The following is a 20991-nucleotide window of genomic DNA, read 5'->3' as shown; positions in this document are numbered from 1 at the left end:
GTTCTCAGATGTAAAAAGTTTCAGCTTCCACAAAAGACCAAGAACCCAGCGTTCACACAAATTTCCTATCAGACGTTTCATGCATGGTCTTTAAAGACACGAGAAATTCAAGTAGATGTTAGAAAGGTGACACTCTGATGAAGGTAAAGTAAGGTCACACAGTCACAAATTCCTTTTCTGGGCAGCTAGCCAACTTTTTACATTGTGTTCAGTCATTATATATCACTCCACTTCTTGCTCTGGACAATAGTGCTTCTTTTACTTTGCAGGTTGGTTTTCTAAATATAAGCTTATGTGTTCCTGGATTAATGACTAAACTCCCCACCCTCTCTGCAAGTGATATTCTCCTTGTCAACGTGTGCCCATATGATCATGTTCTACCTGTAGCTTAAGTCAAACTCATAGTAATGAATTGTGCTAGACCTTTTCTTAGGTTTGAGCAAAACAATAGAGCTCCAACAAAAGCAACTAAGATCTGCATTAGTTTTAAGCAGCTACCTCTGGAGAAATATGTACATCAGGATGATAAGGAAAGGCAGAAAGTAAGAGGATGAAAGGTGAAAGCAAAATGCCAAAATGATTCTAAAAACTGTTCTGTATAATATGTGCCTTTGAGAACAACTCCACATGGGGAATAAGACATGTAGTAATTCAATACTTGTTCATGTATTCAACTGTTCAACCATTTAAGAATCTACTCATTTAATCCCATGACAAACACCTATCAGTTTTATAAATAATGAAATTGAGGTACAGAAAAGTTAGACATCATATATAAGGCTACATAGTCCCTAAGGGGGTGAGCCAGGACAATGAACCTCCTCTATACACTTTCATTTTAGTATTTACTGTAGTTGGGAAGAAAAATCCAAGGTGTTAGATCACAGAAGAGTAGAAGTAAAAGTGAAAACCTTTATCTTGTTCATGATTCTAATGAGGTCAGAACTATGTTGTTGCTGTTGTTTGTTTTAAGCCATAAAGAAGAAGGGGATGAACTTGAATCTTTGCCAGGAATCACAGAACTGACCCAAGGTGGTTCCTGCCACCTGGACATCTTGGAGCCTGTGTCATTCAAAGTCTATCCAGATGCAAAACATGAAGACAGTGGTCCGAGGTGACTGGACATTAGCAGCACTAGTGGATGTCCCTCTACATGGCAACATGCTTGATGGCTACCACATGGAAACTCACCAGAACCACAATATAAAAAATCATTTCTTAATGGTTCCTGTAATAGGTAAAATGCATCATCTGATTTTCCTCATACCACCTCACAAAAAGTCTACTGTGTGTGTGTGTCTCTGTGTGTGTGTGTGTGTAGTGGGGGAGATCAGGGGTGAGGTGAGGTGAAGTGAAGTGATAAAATGATAAATGCCAGGAATTCTGTAGTTCAATGTCTTCATTCTTTAAGTTTCTTTCCATAGTTGTCTGCTCTCTTAGTTCAGATATGGGGTTTTTGCTCAAGTAAAAGGACTATTCTCTCCCAAGCCCATTTATATCTTGGGAAAACATAGAAGACTCTTCTGTTCTGCATGGTGCTCCAATGGGAGGGAGGAGGAACAAAAACCCCTGGCATTTGTGAGCTTTTTCTGTTAGAAGCGCTCTTGCTAAGAATACTACCTATGTAGTGTGGCTGACAGGAGGGTTAAAGGTAAAGGAGGGATGGAAAAACAGAAAAGAACCTATAGCCTCAATCAAAATGCTTTCGCATACCTGAGGGCACATCATCCTTCTCTTCCTGATTCAGACAGCCTGTCCCTGAGAATCTAGAGTCCTCAGCAGACTCAGGGAACAATGGAATGTATTATTTGCTATTTCCACTTGTGCAATTTGCTAGCCACAAAGGGCTGTTTCCACCTGCAGACAAAGAGTTATCTCTAAGACACAAATATAATATCATGGGAACGAGCTCACTGCTTACAGGAGAGGGTCCAAACCCAGCAGGGTCACAAGAACACTGCCATCTGGCCACTGCAGCAGGCTGCAGGTTGCAGGCTGAGTGCTCAGCTCTGCAATTGGGCGGCTCTGGCTTTGAACCTCGACTTCACCACCTATTGATGGTAGAACCTTGGCTAAAATCCCAAAGCCTGCTTTTCTCATCCAGAAAAGGACAGTATCCATATTAAATGAGATAACGGCAATGTGTAATGTACTGGCCCAGCCACTGCACGGGAGGTGCTCCCTGAATACTCGCTACGGTGGGTCCTAACTGCCACCACTGCCTTGTCTCTACTGTCCCCTCACCCTCTGCATCCACTGCCCAGTATCTAGTAGGTCTTCAATTACTCAGTTAATATCTGAATAGATCCACAGACCTACAGCAACAATGCTTCAGTGGAGTCTCTCCTTAGATTTGGGCTCTCTATGCAGGTGCCCAAACTTAAAAAAAATGCTGTTATTAAAATGTAGGGAAGGGAGAAGAATTAGCAATACAAGAGAAATGGTGATACACTTGGGGCAGGGGGAGCTGGGAAAGGGAGTTCCAGATCTCAACCTCACACAGGCACATGTTTTTTTTTTTTTTTTTTTTTTTTTTTTTGAGACAGAGTCTCACTCTTGCCCAGGCTAGAGTGAGTGCCGTGGCGTCAGCCTAGCTCACAGCAACCTCAAACTCCTGAGCTCGAGCGATCCTCCTGCCTCAGCCTCCCGAGTAGCTGGGACTACAGGCATGCACCACCATGCCCGGCTAATTTTTTCTATATATATTTTTAGCTGTCCATATAATTTCTTTCTATTTTTAGTAGAGATGGGGGTCTCGCTCTGGCTCAGGCTGGTCTCGAACTCCTGAGCTCAAACGATCCGCCCACCTCGGCCTCCCAGAGTGCTAGGATTACAGGCGTGAGCCACCGCGCCCAGCCAGGCACATGTTAAATTCTTAATTTCAACAGCATTTTAAGAACCACCTGCCATGTAGGTGTCTTTTGTACTCTGAAGCAGGTAGACAAGATTTGCAATGTTGTTTTAACTCCTTTAAAATCTGTTTATTCTAGGCATTTACAGATACACCCTTTTTGAAAATAAAGGAAGAAGAAAAAGAGCCAGGATACTTCTGGAAGATAAACAAAGCTTTTGCAACTGAAGGGACTGCTCCACTGCTGCCCCTTAAATTTTTCTGCCATGACACACATGGTTGCTATCAGTCTTATGAGGTATGTGCAGAAAGTAATGTTGATTTACAACCTGTTGAGCTTTTTTTTTTCCCCCCAGTCCAGGCAACGACTGGTTATGTTTTAGAAATCAAGTCTGATACTAATTTTCTAGACAATGTTTGTCCGGTGGCCTCTGTCCAAAAAGTGAGAATTTGTTATTAATGGAGCAGAAAATAAAATGATTATCAGTAATAATAAAGATAATGACAATGTTAAAATATCTGGGTTTTTCTACCTTGGCACCATTGACATTTGGGGCTGGATAATTTGCTGTGGGGGCTGTCCTATGCACTGTAGGATGTTTAGTAGCATCCTTGGTTTCTACCCACCAGATTACAGTATTAACTCATCCCCAAGTTGTGACAGTTGAAAATATCTCTAGAGGCTGCCAAATGTCCCCAGAGTGGGGAAGTGGGTACAAACTTTCAACTGGGATGAGAACCACTGGTTTATGTTAAAGAAAGAAAACAATCATTCTTTTTCCTAAGGAAGTAACAGAGTTAAAAACTGACAGATTCAGTAACAGATGGTTTGATTATAACTAGTAAACCTCCAACACATAAACTCTCCTTCACAGAGAAATTTACCATAGTATTGAAAATACATGACCAGAATATTTCAATTCATCACGTTTTTCCAAATTTTGACACTTAGAACAAAGAATTCCTACTAGATGTAGCAAATAAGTAATTGCCAAATATAGGTAAAACTATCAAATCTTGATGGTATCAATCTTTTAGAGCCTGAGATTTTTGAATACCGTTTTTTCTCTCATCTGATTGTTTACTCCAAATACACTTTTCTGTGGAACTTCTTTCTATGACGTACCCGGCAGGCCCGAGAATTAAATGGATAAGAACATTCTTGTTCTTCTAGAGGTCCGATATCTGAGATGACAGGAAACTTCTATTAGAAGGCCCTTAGGGTCCCAAAAGATCACAAAGCGTTTTTCAAAAGAAATCGAAATCTTTACTTTCTTACTCTATTTTTTACAAGGAGAACTTGAAAAATTCTTCCTAATAATAAACAGAGTAAGAAAAAGTGTGCAAAAGCAACTGCTTATACTTAGAAGGTTATTTTTTTAAATCTATTTCTTAAAAACTAGAAAAAAGTTTTTAAAATTCTCAGAATTATCTTTCTCTCCTTTTTCCTGTTCCTCTTATCTAAATATCAATTTTTACCTAATTAACATCTCCCAGCTCCCCAGCCTAGTTCAGGTCTTCATTATCTTTCATCAAGTTTATTTTAACAACTTCCTAACCAGTTTTCCCACCTGCAATTTCTCACCATCGTCTAAGCCTCCACACCTGACCAATCTAAGGCACCTGCAGGGAGGGGGATTGCCTTGTGTAATCTTTTTAAAATGCAGATTCTAGAGGAACTCCCCAAGGCACAGAGATTACAGTTCCCATAATTCAGTCTAGAATTTGCTTGAAACTAGGCTTCTAACTTTATCTCCTAAATACTCTTTCCTCTCTATCCCACAAACCATTTAAGTTACCTTCTCTGTCACCCATAATCCAAAGCTTTGTTCAGCTGGTACTGTCTAGAAAGCCCTATTCTCCCTTGTGCACTTGAAGGCCCTCACCTCCCGCTCCTGGAGAGAAGTCACTGCTCCTTATTTAACAGTTTTGTGGCATTTTGTTTGCACCTCTGTGCCACAATCACCTCTCACTGTCCATATCTTGGAGTTGCATCTGTCTGATTCAAGTCTGAGACCAGACTTGCTCTCCACGCAGTTCACAGGCATCTTTGTAAACCTACCCAAGAAAAGTTTGCCCTTTAACGATGAATCAATTTCAGTGGGGGTCAAAAGTATTTATTGAGCCCTTAAAGAATTCAAGCCTGTGTTGGATGGTGTGTGAGAGGCGACTGCCCCTCAAGGAGCACTTAGTAGTGGGACAAGTAAGAGCAAGACAGAAACCCCCTTGGGTACAAATTGTTATGGGGATTCTCAAGAGGAAGGACTGTAACTATACGGTATGGAAGATTGGGAAAAGCTTCTTGAAGAAGGTTGGGTGGTGGAGGCAAGATTTCACAACTGGGTGGTGACTGTGACATGTGAGCTGTCCAGGTAGAAGCAACAGCATGGTATATGGCAGGGCAGAGCCTGTCTGAGCAACACAGGCTGGTGCAGCAAGTGCCCGCTGGGGTGTCTCCTGGAGAACAGCAGACCTCAGAAGGGCCCAGCATTAGACCAGAGTTTGTACTTGCATGGGGAACAGCTCTGAAAAGTTCTGGCCAGCTGGTGGAATAACAGAGTTGTACTTGGAAAAACATAATCTAACAATTACACAGGTGATTGATTGGAGGAAGAAAGGAAGGCACTTGGGTCTCTAAAGCAGGTGAGGCACAGTCAGGGTAGAAACGGGGAGCAGCTCCAACAGGCACTGTGGAAGGACAATTAACAAGACTTGGCATGCAATCACTTTGGGGGCCAGCAAAGGGCCCCTGGTAGACCGAGGATCGAGATTCCCACACAAGGTGGCTGGGTTCATTAATGGAAAAGAGTTGGGACTATGAAATGCTGTGAAGGGCTGTAAGGAAAAGTAACGCCACTGAGTATTAAACTTACAAAATGTAAAAGGCATGGAATGGAGGAATGGAATATTTCAAATGTCTATGTGCCCACTGCATTTCATTTACCTACAATGATTTTTAACATCTAGAAAATAAAAGCTCTGTTTATTTTGCTTGTCTCACACTATTAGGGACAAACCCCACGGTGTTCTGTAAACCAGTTCTAACACGTTGGAGGCACTGCGTAATGTATACCTTACTAAAAATCAACATGAACATGTCTGAATCATCTACCCTCTTGCCCCAAATGTCAGAAAAGTTCACACGGTACACATGGTTTGTTGCTTTTCTGTTAAAATACACCCAACAACCATGGAGATGGGTCAGAAGTTTAACAGAAAGCCAACGCACAACTTCCCTGGAGAGTGAATCACAAAGGCAAGCGATTCCAACCCTAAGAAATTGAGCTGAGTGACTTCAGGAAGTGTTACTAGCATTGCCATCAGTTTTGGAACCCATTAGGTCTGTGTTCCACAAATAGAAAAAGCTCAAAGTAATTCCTAAAAGGGGAACCTTTTAAAAGGTCACTACTTCTTAGAGGTACAAATCCAATATGGAAATCAAATTACGAAGTGAGACAAACACATTCCCACCTATGCTATAAACACTCCATTAACAGTGTGGTCACAGGGAGCTTGTTCAAACTTTCCACCTGATGTTAATCACATTATCTCATAGGTTAAATTACACTTGAACTGGAGTTAGCCCTTTCAAGTACCAACTTTCCACCGAGTACCTAAATACAAGTAGAACAGAAACAGAAAACAGCAGCCTAGGTGTTTTGAACCCCAGATGCCATTCCTGTTTTGTGCTAGAGTTTTTGTATTTTTTTAATACTAGATTTTCTGTTTGTAGATCCAGTGTACGATTTGCAAGGATTTTGAGAGAAAACAGGCTGAAATGTGAAAATAGCAAAAAAGGGATTCTCAGATTTTTATTATTTTACTAGCATTTATAGAATAATCAAGAGTTCTTACTTTGTTTAACACCAAATAACTTTCCAATGTATTTGTCCATATTACCCTCTCTATCTCCCTCGTAAAGCTCTTATTTTAAGAAAATAATGAAAAAAAAATAGTTCATTTCTTCCCAAGTTTTATATACACCCACCAAACCTCTTTAATATTTAAATCATTACCACCAACTGGGTCAGCACCTAGAAACTAGCCACAGCTGGGAGCAATTAGGTCTCCATAGGAAGCCACTAGCTGGGATGGTTCCATCATACTGTGAAAACAAAATCATTTCTTCCTGAGTTCACCTTTCACTGGGTTGTTGCCAAAAACATTTGACACTGGAACAAAGCAACCCAGTGAAAGATGAAGATTCACCCTTAGAAAGATCACTTAAGACTATAAATAAGATTCAAAGATGGTGGCAGAGTGGTTTCGGTGAGAATACCAAGTAAGGTGAGAGGTCAATAATATAATTCCCTTTGCCGCAGTAGCTATGTCATCAAGTCAATTTTTTCCTTTAATTAAGGTAATGAATACCCATCCACCCTTTAGCTAGATTTAACAACTTTAACAGTATGCCAGACATTCATCTATTTTTATTTTTGTTGAAGTATTTTATAAATTATCACATTTTCCCCTTAAATAATTCAGTATGTCCCTGTAAAAAATAAGGATATTTTCCATCATAACTATAAAACCGATAACAAGTTAAATCAAAATCATTCCCTAACATCATCTCATCATGAATATCATTCACATTTCCTTGAGCTTGTTATTCTTAAGCCATGAGAGGAGACTAGAAAGCCCCATACCAAAGACTGGTGACAATCCTAACTCCATTCTTCTGGCCAACATGCTTACAGAGTTTCTTCATCCTTGTTTTGCGTTACAACATGAGCATGCATACCAATGTGTGAAAGACACATTCTCCCTCTGTTTGACCACAAACACTATGTTACAGCAGCTACAAAATTTAAAGAGGTAATGAAACGGAGAGAGAGAGAATAACAAATACCTCTTAGTTTCTCTCTCTTTTCTCTTCTGAATCATTCCCCTTAGCCTAGAAAGATTCCTCAGATTTCATTATTCTTAAAAAATGAAATATACAAAAGCCTTTCACTCACTCCTATGTCTTCTCTCTCTCTTGGCTTTCCTTTAATATAAACCATTTTGACAAAAATAGTTGGTCCTTGCTTACTGTCTTACCTTCCACTCATTTTTAACCCCCTTTTGTAATCTAATTTCCCTCCGTTTTGTTAGTTGAGACTGCCCTGCTGAAGATCATCAATTTCCTTAGTCAACACTTAAAAGACCCTTTCCCCAGTCTCTGACATGACCACCTCCCTGGGCCCAGAAGCTTCCCCCTCCATGGCCCAAAGGGGCTATCCTGGAAGCTCTTCTTGTTTTTGCATCTTCCCTGTAATTTACTCAGAAATGGGAACATCACCTGTATGCAGATGGCTTATAAGTCTGAAAAGGTCGAGACTTACACATCTCCTTAATTTTTCCCTGGAGTCTGAATACAAGTGGGGAGCGAGCGACATGTGGAAGGGACGAAACCTGAAAGCTTTACTCAACTCACTGGCTAATTCTAACAGGCCTCTCCTCTCTAGGATGGTTAGACACTTTCCATGTGGAAGGTGCTTTCCATGGGACAGTGGTGAGGTTGGGCAGACCTGTTCAAATCACACTTACTAACTGTGTAATATCACAAGATACTGAACATCTCTGAACCTCAGTTTGTACTTGCGCAAAATGCAGGTAACAGAACCCACTTCATGGTTTTGCTGTGAAAGTTATCTGAAGTAATAAAAGTAAAATGCTGAGTTAACAAAGTGCCTGGGAAATAGTAAGCAGCAAATAAATTTTAGTCATTGTTAACTGTAACCTAGAGTCCATCATGAAAAATGGTTATGTCTTAGATACCTAATATTTATTAATGGCAAAATTGGCTGAGATAAAACATTCCTCAGAGTACTGGATTAATTCTTAGGGCTTCTAAAAAAGAAAGTTTTCCATTTTATCACATAAGCTTTATCCCATGTAACAGAGAAAGTACACAAAGTGTTGTTCAACACTGGTAGCTACTTTTGTAAACGGATGATTCATGCTAATTAAACTTGCAACCCAGGAGAATAAAATTAGCTTGTTTCAACACTTCCTCTTGTTCAGTAATTACAATTCAAGGTTGTGTTAGATGCCACATTACTATAATTTTGCCCAAGAGACAGACATGGCATATCCTACATTTTTAAAAACAGGCACTGCCGATATAAATCCAGGTGCTTGCTGAGTAAGGGCCTTGAAGACTGCATAAGCAACTCTCACCAACCTTGTGCTCGAGTGTCACTGATTTCTGTACATATTGTAACTAGGAGGGAAGTACGGGGATCATTTTAGCTTGATACAGATTCACCAGACTTGCAGGAAGATGAAAATTTAAAAATAGAAGCCAAATATGGCTGGGGTTCATCTCAGATGCTTATGTTCGAGGAGCAATCTGTTCATGCATGATGACAGTATCTGTTCATCCATGATGACAGCAAGCATGCCATGGAATGATTTAAATTTTCATAAACCCACTCAGAATTGCATTATTTCACAAATTAGTGGACCACAAATAGGCAGACACCTCACATTCTGATCCATGTAGTTTCTCAGAGCGGTGTCTCTGTAGAGGGTTTCCATGAGAGGTGAGAGAGAGGGGAGGTTATCACTGATTTAACACTCCTCATGTGCCAGCACCGTGCCGAGCCATTTATACAAGTCAGATCTCAGAGAATCTTCGTAACATTTTCTAAGGCAAATCTCCATTTTATAGAGTGGGGACTTGGAGCTTAGAAGGGTAAATAAAACTCCAAGCACAGAATGGCATATCCAGGTTTTTGTGGGGCTTTCAAGTTCATATGCATTTTTTTAAAATGTCACATTATACATACTAAATTAGGTTTCAGGCCCTAAAAGGGGTCAGCGTAAATGGGAACCCCGAGACATGAGTTTTAGTGGTGACCAATGTGGGATGTTCTCAGCCGTGCTGTGCTGCAGAGACAAAAGGGATTGGATACGTGAATCGTAAAATAACATGAAAATCATCCATTTTTAGAAATTCTTGGCTAGACTTAAGTTGCTAGGTTTTTTTTTTTTTTTTTTTTTAATTTTTTAATAGATGTTTTTGTTTAAGAAGTCAGGGTACAAGACGGGGAGAAGAGTGGGAGTGCAGGGTGAGTTAGCAGCGTCTGACGTGGTGCCAGGCCGTTCTGAGTTACATGTTCCGAGCACACACAATGCAGAAAAATCCTGAGTTCTGTATTGTATGTTTCTTAGGAAACCTTTGCAATTTTGGTAGCAATGTGAAGTCAGAAAGTTTAGATTAAATTTATCTGTGATGCCTTTTGAATGAAACTTGTGTGAAAGAAATCTCTTTTCTAAACTCTATGCCAATTTTTCCTCAGTGGGTTCTCTATTGTTAGCAAAATGTGTGACCGGACACCTTCTCTCCCTGAATCAATAATTTGTTATGCCAAGAAAACACCTTTTCTTCAAAATTAAAAACTTATTTTGCCAGAATGAGGAAGTCTTTATTTTCCTAAAGCATGTCTAATAATGCCAGAATTCGGTATAAGGAGATTCTTATTACCACCACTGATAGGAACTTCAAAACCATATTTACCTTTTCTCAGAGTATGATGAAATTATTTCTTCCCAAGTGAAGCATTTCATGAAAATTTCTGATGAATAATAGGGGAATGGCACTCTGAATTGTGATTTCTTAAAAAAAGGTGACCTTTACCACTTTCCAAAATATATGTGAATAGAGCTGAGCATGGCTGCCCAGGCTGCGCACTGCCCAACTCCAAGGGACCCCCTGAACAAAGATCACAGAGTGAGGAGTATTGCCTGGATCAGTACAGTGCAAGATCCCTGACTGAAACAGTATACTGATTGCAAAGAATGGTTGCTATCAATGCCAGAAAACAAAGACATGCTCAAAAAAATGAAGGGGGCAAGTGTCACAGAGATACAGTTGCCAGCTTGTACCCAAATGGCCAAATATGGGACAATGTGAACATCAAATAAAAAGGACAGTAATATAACACACTGAATGTCATAAGAATCCCTACGTCCATGCTGATGACATCAGGTAAGTAAATAAATGCATAAACAGGAAAGAAGGAATTTGTTAGTTGTTACTAACAAATATAACAAGGAATGATGGGATTAAGTTAGAAAAGCACTGACTTGCCATTCTCATAGTAAAAACTGAATCAGACAGAAATCATCAATAGCTGCTTAACAGGGGGGAAGGCATGGGAAGAGGGGAGGGAAGATTTAGAGAAAGAGCAAGATAGAGTCTAAAAGTACCTCCTCTCAAACTTCCTAGTAGTCACAAAGTAAATGTTAATTGTACAGCAGAGAAATCCGACAACACCTTAACCAAGTGATCAAAATGAACATTACCAGTGTGGGGCAAATGGATGTCCCTTGCCTCCAGATGTGATTCCTGGGAAGGACATGCCATCACATACATAGCAAGCCACTCAAAAATGTGTAACCTGAATCCAACCATGAGGAGACAGGCAAACCCAAATTGAGGGCTATTCTAGAAAACCATGTGGCTGTATTCTTCAAAAATGTCTCTATCATGAAATACAAGGATGGCTGAGGAACTTGCTCCAGATTAAAAAAAACTAAAGAGACACAACAGTGAAATATAATAAGTGGTCCTAGACTGGATACTGTCCTGAAAGGGAAAAAATGCAATAAAGGACATTATTGGGACAACTGACAAAACTGGAACATGGACTGTAGATTAAAGTATTACGTGCCCTGAATTTGCTGACAGTACTGTGGTTACATAAGAGGATGTCCATGCTCTTAGGAAATAAATGCACAGTGAAGTAGGGGGGGATGTATGCTGTCTACTCTCAAACGATTCAGAAAAAAATGAGTCTGTGTGCGTATATTTATATAAGCAGTTGTTGGGGGGAGGAGGGAAAGGATGACTGGAAAACAAACATGGCAAAATGATGTTAAACATGGGTAAAACTGGGTAAATGGCATAAGGGAGTACATTATACTTTTGCAACCTCAAAATAAAAAGTTAAAAAAGCAAAACAAAACACAGCAGCCACAACAACGTTGAGAGATACCAGTATTCAACTGGCTTTAATAAGCAGAAAAGTAATTCAACTTGTAATTAGTAGTACAAGGTAAAGAGTTAAATCCTTAGAAGCACCGTGTTGCTATCGTATCATCAGCATCACCATTACCAGTTAAGGAACACTTATTAAGTGGTAGCCCTCTGAAAGGTGTTTCACCTGTATTATCTCTTTCAATCTTCACAACCACCCTAAGAGAAAGGCACTATAATTATCTCCACTTTATGGATGAAGAAATAGAGATTTAGATAGGGTTAGTAAGTTGCCCAAAATAATACAGACAGAAAATGGCAGAACTAGAACTTGAACTAGGTTGTTTGGTTACAAAGCTGGTGGGCATTACAATTATGTTAAACATATTTAATTACTGTTTATGAACTTCCCTTAAAGAACGTGAGATTAATCTCAACTTAGATGAAATTCTGACAAATTAGTAAAATATGCATGGATAAGGGATTCCTCTGCTAATTAAATTAGAGCACAAATGAGCTAGGGAGACATAAATGGTATTTTTGGTCTCCACAACATACCTTATGATCTTTTTCCCAAGGGCAGAACCTAATAACAAATTAGCCTGAACCTAATAATAAACATATTCTTTGAAAAAAAATTATACCCCATTATCAATCATGTCAAGATTTACAAGTCTAAGTTTTACACTGTAATTAAAGTATATTGCACTCTATTGACCTATTAGCCTACCTGATAGGATATTTTTTAAAAACTAGTAAATCACTAACTTTGTCTTTGTAAACCAAGTTTCTTGGTGCCATCTTAAGATGCAAAACCCCAAACAAAAAGATCAACTGTGTCGTTGTACCTCAAAACTTCTACCTCAGCTTCTTGCTGAAGCAATTCAGGAAGACAGCTGAGAAAATTTAGACACTCATCACCAACCCTTCATTCTATTTTGTTTAATGGCAAATGATCTCGTAAATCATTTGGTCCTATTTCAAGTTTTTCTTTCTTGAATACACTTTCTCTCCTTTCATGTAAAGTGGTGTGATCTTAGTGCCCATGTTTCCTTTTAGTATTCGCACCTCGATTACATTAAAAAAATATATCATTTGCAACATGATGCCTGGTTTCTTGGTTAGGTATATCGTTATCTTCTCTATAGATCAAGAGTAAGCTGCTAAACATACCATAATCTTTCTTACCAGTGGAGGCTGGATGGCTGTTAATAAAAGAAAAATGTTCAAAATCCTAAAACATTTGCAAATATTTGCAGGTGTCTGGGGAAATCTTATCATCTGACATTGTGACATAATGGATGCCCATTCCAGAACAATGAGCTCCCAACTGTGGTTGCATATTTTAACCATGGGGGAGCTTTTAAGATCCTGCTGCCCAGATCACATGCCAGACCAATTAAACCAGTACCTCTGGGGGTGGGACCCAGGCATCAGCCTTTTTAAAGCTCCTCAGGTGATTCCAATGTGTAGTCATGGTTGAGATCCCTAGTTCGAGTATGCATGACCACAAAGAATTTTATCTTTTGTGTGCAGATCCGAAGGATTATCAAGAGTTATTTTAGAATTGGTATTACTTGTTAAGGAGCGTATAGCTCAGCTGATGAGTGAAGATACACGTGTACACAGTGAAAGGTAACTGGACAAAGACTGAGGACCTGGGCCCAATGAATGTGACCACATGGGGCAGCAGAGGATGCCTGCAGCTTCCCGGTGCCATGATGGGCTGTGAGAAGCAGCATGGCCGCCGAGGCAACTCCAGCTGGTGGATGATGTAAGTGGAAAAGCGTCTAGTATGTTCAGGAAACAGTGAGATGACTAATCTAGCTAGAGTGGGAGTAGAAAAGATAAGTTTGGAGAAGTAGACTAGAACCGGTCCCTGGAGGGCCTTCGGCAATAAGTCAAAGAACCCAGTGGCAGTATGAAGTCTCTAAACGGAATTGAGGAAATGATAAAATGAAAGCATTCTTTTGGGAAGACTGATTTGACAGAGCTGTTCACAATGGTTTGGGGAAAAAGACTAAAACTTAATCTATTAATAGAAGAATACAGCAGATTAGGTAAAACAGTATATATAATGAAGCAATGTAGTAATTTATCTTTCTTTTTGGTTTTCCACAAAGACAGAAACTAGAGTTTGGAGCCTGCTAAAAATAATGCAGATCTCACCTATTGTGGGAAGAGGGACTGGGCAGGGTAGGAAGGTTTGTTTTGTTCTCTGCCCCTACAAAAACTGCCCTGTTTGCCTGGCTCACAATCTCACAGGTGTAAGGCTATTCCTAGAGAACAAAATTTTAGGCTGTAGAAATTCCCTGTTACACATTTTTTGAATTAGAAGGGTTTTTGAGAAGCTGGGTCACACTGGCAATAGAAGACTCCTAGGAATCAAAAGAGGTACCAAACCATTCATTCATTAATTCATTAAATATTTATTCAGCAAATACCATTTGCTACTGTCTAGACAGTGGGAATACAGCAAGGTCCCTTTTCCAAACAGATAACTCTCTGGGCATTGTAGAGTTATCACTCAAAAACACAATGGCAGTCTAAGTCTACACAATTTATGGCTAGTTGATTAAAAATGTCCACTACAGACTTTTAAAAAATTGGGTCGGGAGTGATGGCTCCTGCCTGTAGTCCCAACTATTCAGGAGGCTGAGGTGGGAGGATCGCTTGAGCCCAGAAATTCAGGGCTGCAGTGGGCTATGATTATGCCACTGCACTCCAGCTTGGGTGACAAAGTGAAATCCTGTCTCAAAAAAAAAAAAAAAAAATTGAGTAATAGAGAAAAGGTTAAGAGCCTTCATACATTGAACTATAAGCAGCAGAAGAAAGTGTAGGGTAACAAGTTTTTTTAAAAACTGCATTTATAAGCCACCACTACTATAAGTTTATCTGAGCCACTAGATATATCTTAAGCTACTAGAACAGTGCTGGCACCTAGAATATGCTCAATAAAAATTAGTTAAATAGCATTGTTGCACTGAATGGAGTGCAAAGTGAGGTAAGAAGGCAGCCATTATCCTTACTTAACTAAAGCATTGTGGTCTTCTCAGTTGCCTATGTTTTAAATGCCTAGTCAAAAAGAAGGACGTGTCCGGGTATCTGAACTACAATCCCATACTTTTAAAGCCAGACCACAATGCTCCTTTGTGAAATGGTATCTTATGAAATCCTTACAAAGTCATTCACAAAAGCAAGGTTCAAGTTGCGTAAAGGGCTGCTCCCAGACAGGACCGCGTAGAGCTCAGAGGTTAACTACATGTACTGACTTTAATATTAAGACTACAGAGAAGTTCTTTGTGTTTGCAAAATTTTCATCTTATAAATACCTAATAAGAATCCTCATTTAACTACATGCATTTGTCAGAAATACCTGTGAGAAAATGAATCTGAGCTTTCACTGATCCATAAAATAACTACACAAAAGTATCTGATTCTTTTTCTAAGTCATTCTACTCTCTAGTTTATAGACAATCCTAGAGGAAAAAAAATTAGCTATTCCAGTTCCCTTCCTCTCTCTGCCTTTTGTTGCCCCGTAAGAGGAGTCTTACCTGCATAATGTACCGGAATCTCTATCTTTGGCCCAATGACATAGTGTCCCTCCTCCAGGCTATGGGCAGTGATGGTGGTCCACTGACGGCACGAATGAATCAGAAGGTAGTCATTTTCCCGCAGCCCTTCTATGCATTCTCCTAGAAAATACAATTTTGCATAAGAAACTTGGAATTCACATCTGTTTACTCCATACTCTGTAATAAAATTTCATTAGTTAAAATTTCACCAATGCAGAAGTTGATAGTTCATCCGTAGATGAGATAAAGTTCACCTGTCAATTGGTTTAAAAAAAAAAAAAAAAAAAGGTATTCCATACCAAGTTGACAATTGTATTGCACACGGGATTCCACAAAAATGTTTCCTATTTATTTGCAGAGATGTTTAAATACTTCATTATACCTAAATGGTTGTATTTCAGTGATAATGGAACAAACATTCATTAAGTGCCAACAATACATTAAACACTGTTCAGGTGCTTTGCATATATTATTTCATGTAATAAGATAACTTTAGGAGGTAGGTATTGCTCCTTTTATACAGGTGAGAAAAATCAAGGTTCAGAACGTTAAGTAACATGTTTAAGCACACAGATTAATAAGCAGAAAAGCAAGGATTCAACCCTAGGTCAGAAGGATTACAAAGCCTATGCTTTTAATCATTATAATAAAGCTACAGAAAATAAATAATCAATTTATCTCTCTGTTGAAAGAGTACTTGAAATTAAATGCCTATATTTCCTTTTAAATTTTGTATGTTTTTGCCAATTCTCTCTGGCCTCCATCCAAACCTCCAAATCAACTGAAAATAATAAAGATGTATAACCTAAAAATGAAATTATTTTTCATTTAATATGTTCTGAGGTAACTTTTTAGCCTTTTAACTGATGACAAACTATTTCAAAAGAGAAATCCTTTCCTTAAAAGATGTTTTTTAGATGCTGAAATAATCCATCTCAATAATCCTGGCTCAGTAATTTTAAATGCTCAATGAAAATACCTGAAAAAGCTAATTGTTTTACACAGAAAACAGCCTTCCTTATTTTCAACATTTACTATATTATACTAATTAAGTTATTAGTAATTTAACTGTGTGTTTTGAAATGGCATTTATAGATCTCTCAAAAATTCTTAAAAGTTTCAGTATTTTCTCAATAAACAAAGGAGGCTGTAATGATCAACTTGGTTATTCTAACCATAAACCATCTAATTTGTTTCCCCACCAATAATGCAAAAATTTTTAAAATAGTCTTAATGAAGGACTACTTTATTTTTGTAATACAAAATACAAAGTTAAAAGCTTTATGGGGTGGGAGGGGACAGAAACAGACAGACCTGGAAGTAGAGGTACATTATTAGCAGGAAGGCAGCAGGGATCCAAAGCATGAGGGGGATTTTTCTAACCAGGCTCCCCCACCCTTCACCATTTGGGAGGACCTGGCTTTTTCATAAAGACACCTCCCTGGAAGCCACTGGTACTCATGAGCTCTTTGCATCCCTCAACCATGTCAGGGTAGGAAGGAGAGATCTAGATGCAGCATCCTGCACGCCCCTCCAGGAGGGGTAGGACAGGGGGCAGGAGCAGGGAAGACACAGTAGGCAGACGAGTTACAAGCACCAGGTTTAGAGCCCAGCAGAATTGGTCTCAGTCAATGCACCGCTACTCACCACTGTGTGGTCTGGAGCAGGAACCCCCTCTCCTTTTCACCCATGAGATGGGGTAACACCAGAGCGGTTGTGGAGATACACAGTGGCAGGAATGGAAAGTGTGTGGTGCCACGTCTGGCATGTTACGAGTGAGCGGGAAACATGAGCCATTAATTTTATTACATGATTTTTTTCCCTAAAATGTATTCCTATGTAAACATTGTGATTTAGGTCATATTATCTGTTAACAGGTTAGGAAATGACCTTCAGGAATCAAGAAACTTGCCCAAAGCTGCATGGCTAGTAAGTGGCAGAAGCTGACTTTGAGGTCTCTCTGCATCTTTCCCCTGTTCTTCCAACACCATGATGTCCCTTACCTTGAAAACCACTAACAATAATCCAAAAAACAGGGAGAAGCTGACTTTTGGTTTCAAGTTTCATTTATTCACTCAACCAATATGACAGGCACTGTTCTTCTAGGCGCTAGGGATATATCATCGAACAAAACAAAGATCCCTGCCCTATGGTACTTACTATCCAAAAGGGAGGGGATAGCCAAAACCAACAACAAAAATGAATAATTAAATTATGAATTAATCAGAAGAGGAGAGGTGCTCTTGGAAAAAGAAAAAGTAAAGAGTAAGAGGATCAGGAGCATATGGGAGAAGGGACAGTTCACATGTTTGTTATTTTTAAATCTTTCTCATTCATTTATCCAACAAACATTTACTGTATTTTATGCACTAGCCAATGGGGGAGTGGACAAAAAATATAAAGACGACTTCGTCCCTGCATTCAAGAAGTCATTCTTGAGGGTAAGATGTGTTTGCATGTAACTGTATGTAAGGGAGGACATGATGAGTCCTATGCAAGAGGACTAAGAAATCTCAAGTGGAGATGGGGACGTTAGCTGAGAAAGTCAAGAAAAATATAAAAGGGAAAATACAGTATTTGAGCCATTCCTTCTTTAAAGAATGAGTTGGGCTTAGATGAGAGGGAGGCAATGGTGAACAACTTAAGAATTTTCGATAAGAAAATGACCAAAGCTCTGCTTTAGGAAAATTAATCTGTGGTACTACAAAAGAGGAATCAGAGAAGGGAGAAACCAGAGCCATGGGGCGTGTGCAGAAAACCCATAGGCAGAACGCACTGCCATTCTGGGAAAAAAGAAAAATGTCGTTTTCTGCAACTAAATTGTTATATCATAAAAACTGTTTTAATTTTATTCCACAGTGGGCTCTAAAGAGGCAGCCAAGAAACAACTGCAATCAAGTTAATCAAAATGAAAATTTAATGTTAAGTCCTACTGCTAGCTGGTGTAGTAAACACTCTAGCAAGAGGATTCAGAATGATTTTTCAAAGTCATAAAGAAACCAATGCCTATTTTTTTAGCTTATGTCTTTATTTATTTATTTATTTATTTTTTAACAACTGAACCATGTGCCTGCTTTAGGCAAAATAAGTTTCACGAAAATTGTCTAGAAATAAAGCTTAACATAATCACTTAAAATATCCTAGGGTAGGCCACTGATAGAGATACTATATTCAGTGAATTCATAAAGTAAACAATTTTTGATATAATTATCCTGTTGCTTAACTACTACATATAACATACTAAAATTAATATTATATATTTAGCTCAATGATGTAGTAACAAGAAGTCCAAAAGAACTGTGTGTTAAACTGCAAAACATGTGAGCTTCATCCTGAAATTTCCCCACATTTAACATTCTTCTGGGATATACTTCACTTGCCTGGTTTGACCTTGATGCCCTCAATATAAAGTCTTATGTACCTGTTAAAATCATTGTTGACACTAGGATAACTAGAATCCATGAAACCTTCAAAGTCAGTCTGCTTAAAAAAGGATTCAATTTCAAAATCCAAAATAAATATTTATAAGCTGGATGTGCACAAATGGATAACTCTCCTTTCTGCTCCTCTGGCTTCTGGGCCAATGTATGTCCTGAGTCACCTTTCTGATCTCCCCTGGCTACCTTCTCTCTTTTAAATTAGTTTTTATTGTAGGAGTTAAGGCTCTACCCTTAGCCTGTTCACCCTTTCTCTCTCCTTTACAATCTTTACACATTTCTCAAGGATTCAATTAGTTATAGACACTCCCAAATCCATGTTTCCAGTTGCTAATTTCTACTCTGAGCACCTATTCTGGACTTTATTTCCTACACACTGTAACTGGACGCCCCCTCCCCTTCATTAGATATCACACACTCATTCAACACACACTCATTGAGGACCAACTGTGTTCTAGGACCTGACAATATAGTAGTGAACCAAACACCTGCCTTCATGGAGTGGACCTCTTGGTTGGGTTTTCATTCTCGGTTTTCTTTCTCCTAATTTATTTAAATAGTGCTGCAGATCACATTTTTTAAAATTTAAAATATAGTATTGGTCATCTTATTCTTTTGTTCACATACCTTCAACGATTTCCATTCATACAGAATGAGGCCCTTGGCCTCATTCTTCATTCTTTGGCCCAATATTCAAGTTCCCCATGATCTAGTTCCAAAGAGTCTATCACCTTATATTGCACCACCCACCCAAACCTACAGAAAGCCCAAAGAACTATTCTGTTCATGTGTAAGCTGTACTCTCACTTATCCGATCCTCTGCTCACTTTCTTTCCCTTGCCTGGGCCTTTATCTCCCAACCTCTATTTACTCAGCTCTTCATCTTACTCATTCTTGAAAAACCAGCTCAAACACCACTTTCGTGAATGTCTTCCTGATCCTAATCCTAATCTTGTTCATTTAAACTACACTTGACTTTATAGCTTTGCTTATCTTCTATGCTGAATTTATAAGTTTGCTTGAGCACAAGGAACTTAAATCCACTTTTTAAATGTTTATATATTTATATTTATAAATTTTTTTGAAAGAGAGAGAGAGAGGGTCTTGCTCTATTGCGCAAGCTGGAGTACAACAGCATGATTACAGCTCACTGCAGCCTGGAACTCCTGGGCTCAAGAGATCTTCCTGCTTCAGTCTCCTGAGTAGCTAGGATTATAGACATGCACCATCATGCCTGGCTAATTTTTTAAAAAATTTTTTGCAGGGAGATCTCGCTATGTTGCCCAGACTGGTGTCCAACTTGGCCTCAAGTGATCTTCCCATCTTGACCTCCCAAAGTGCTGGGATTAAAGACATGAGCCACGATGCCCAGCCTACATATTATGATATTATAATAAAAGTAATTTAACACTGTGGAAATTACAATCATCTTTTTCTTTTTAAACCTGGCTATACATTCATCAAGTTTGACAAACATGGTTGTAGGGGTTAAGGAACAAAGATACTCAGGACCACAAATGCTGTTGGACGAGAGCCTCTCTAACTGTCCCCTCTCTGTCCCGTCTTCCCAGTGCCCACAGCTGTACAATAACGCAGCTCAGACTCAATGCCTTAGGGTTTTTACTTCTTAAATAATCCAATACATTTATCTTATTTAGAATATTTCCCCCGACACTGAATCTTATGGTTTTTATGCTTTTGTAACTATTTCAGCTTTGTCCAAATTGTCATTAACTTCATTACCGTTGAATGTATCTGAATTATTACATAACTTGTAGTGCCTTTTTGTATGAATTACTTAGGATGGTTCTGAATCAATTCATTATGTAACATCTGTCACAACAGAATCCACGTCTCCATTAAATGCTTTTTTATTTTTAAACATGAATATGAAGTGTAAGTGTAACTCAGGTGACTGACTCTAATGTGTTGACATTAAACCTGTTAGCTTATTATTGATGGGTTTTCTCTTAGGTTGGGATGAATCCAGAGGACAAAACAGACACATACCCAGACTGGGGTGGGTTTCTTTCTGTTTGTTTCTTACCATTCTCGTGTCACACAGAACAGACCCTGGTTAACAGAACAAAGAAAAGAAAAAGCCAATTATATGTGATTTGAGGCAATTCCCTAAAGTGTATCATGATTTTGGTGCTAGTAAAT

At 38.9% G+C, this 20991-nt stretch overlaps 1 protein-coding gene across 2 annotated transcripts in view; it reads right to left on the bottom strand.

The window, feature by feature from the left end:
• Window positions 1-20991, bottom strand: part of GAREM1 (GRB2 associated regulator of MAPK1 subtype 1) — a 174699-nt gene that overhangs the window by 97566 nt on the left and 56142 nt on the right. For both annotated transcript variants that reach the window (XM_069468498.1, XM_069468499.1), the window contains exon 2: window positions 15371-15511. In XM_069468498.1, coding sequence (XP_069324599.1) covers window positions 15371-15511 — 141 coding nt within the window. The remainder of the gene's footprint in view (window positions 1-15370; window positions 15512-20991) is intronic.

Source organism: Eulemur rufifrons, chromosome 5 (assembly GCF_041146395.1).
Source record: "Eulemur rufifrons isolate Redbay chromosome 5, OSU_ERuf_1, whole genome shotgun sequence".
NCBI lineage: Eukaryota > Metazoa > Chordata > Mammalia > Primates > Lemuridae > Eulemur > Eulemur rufifrons.
This window is presented reverse-complemented; position numbering and strand designations above follow the sequence as displayed.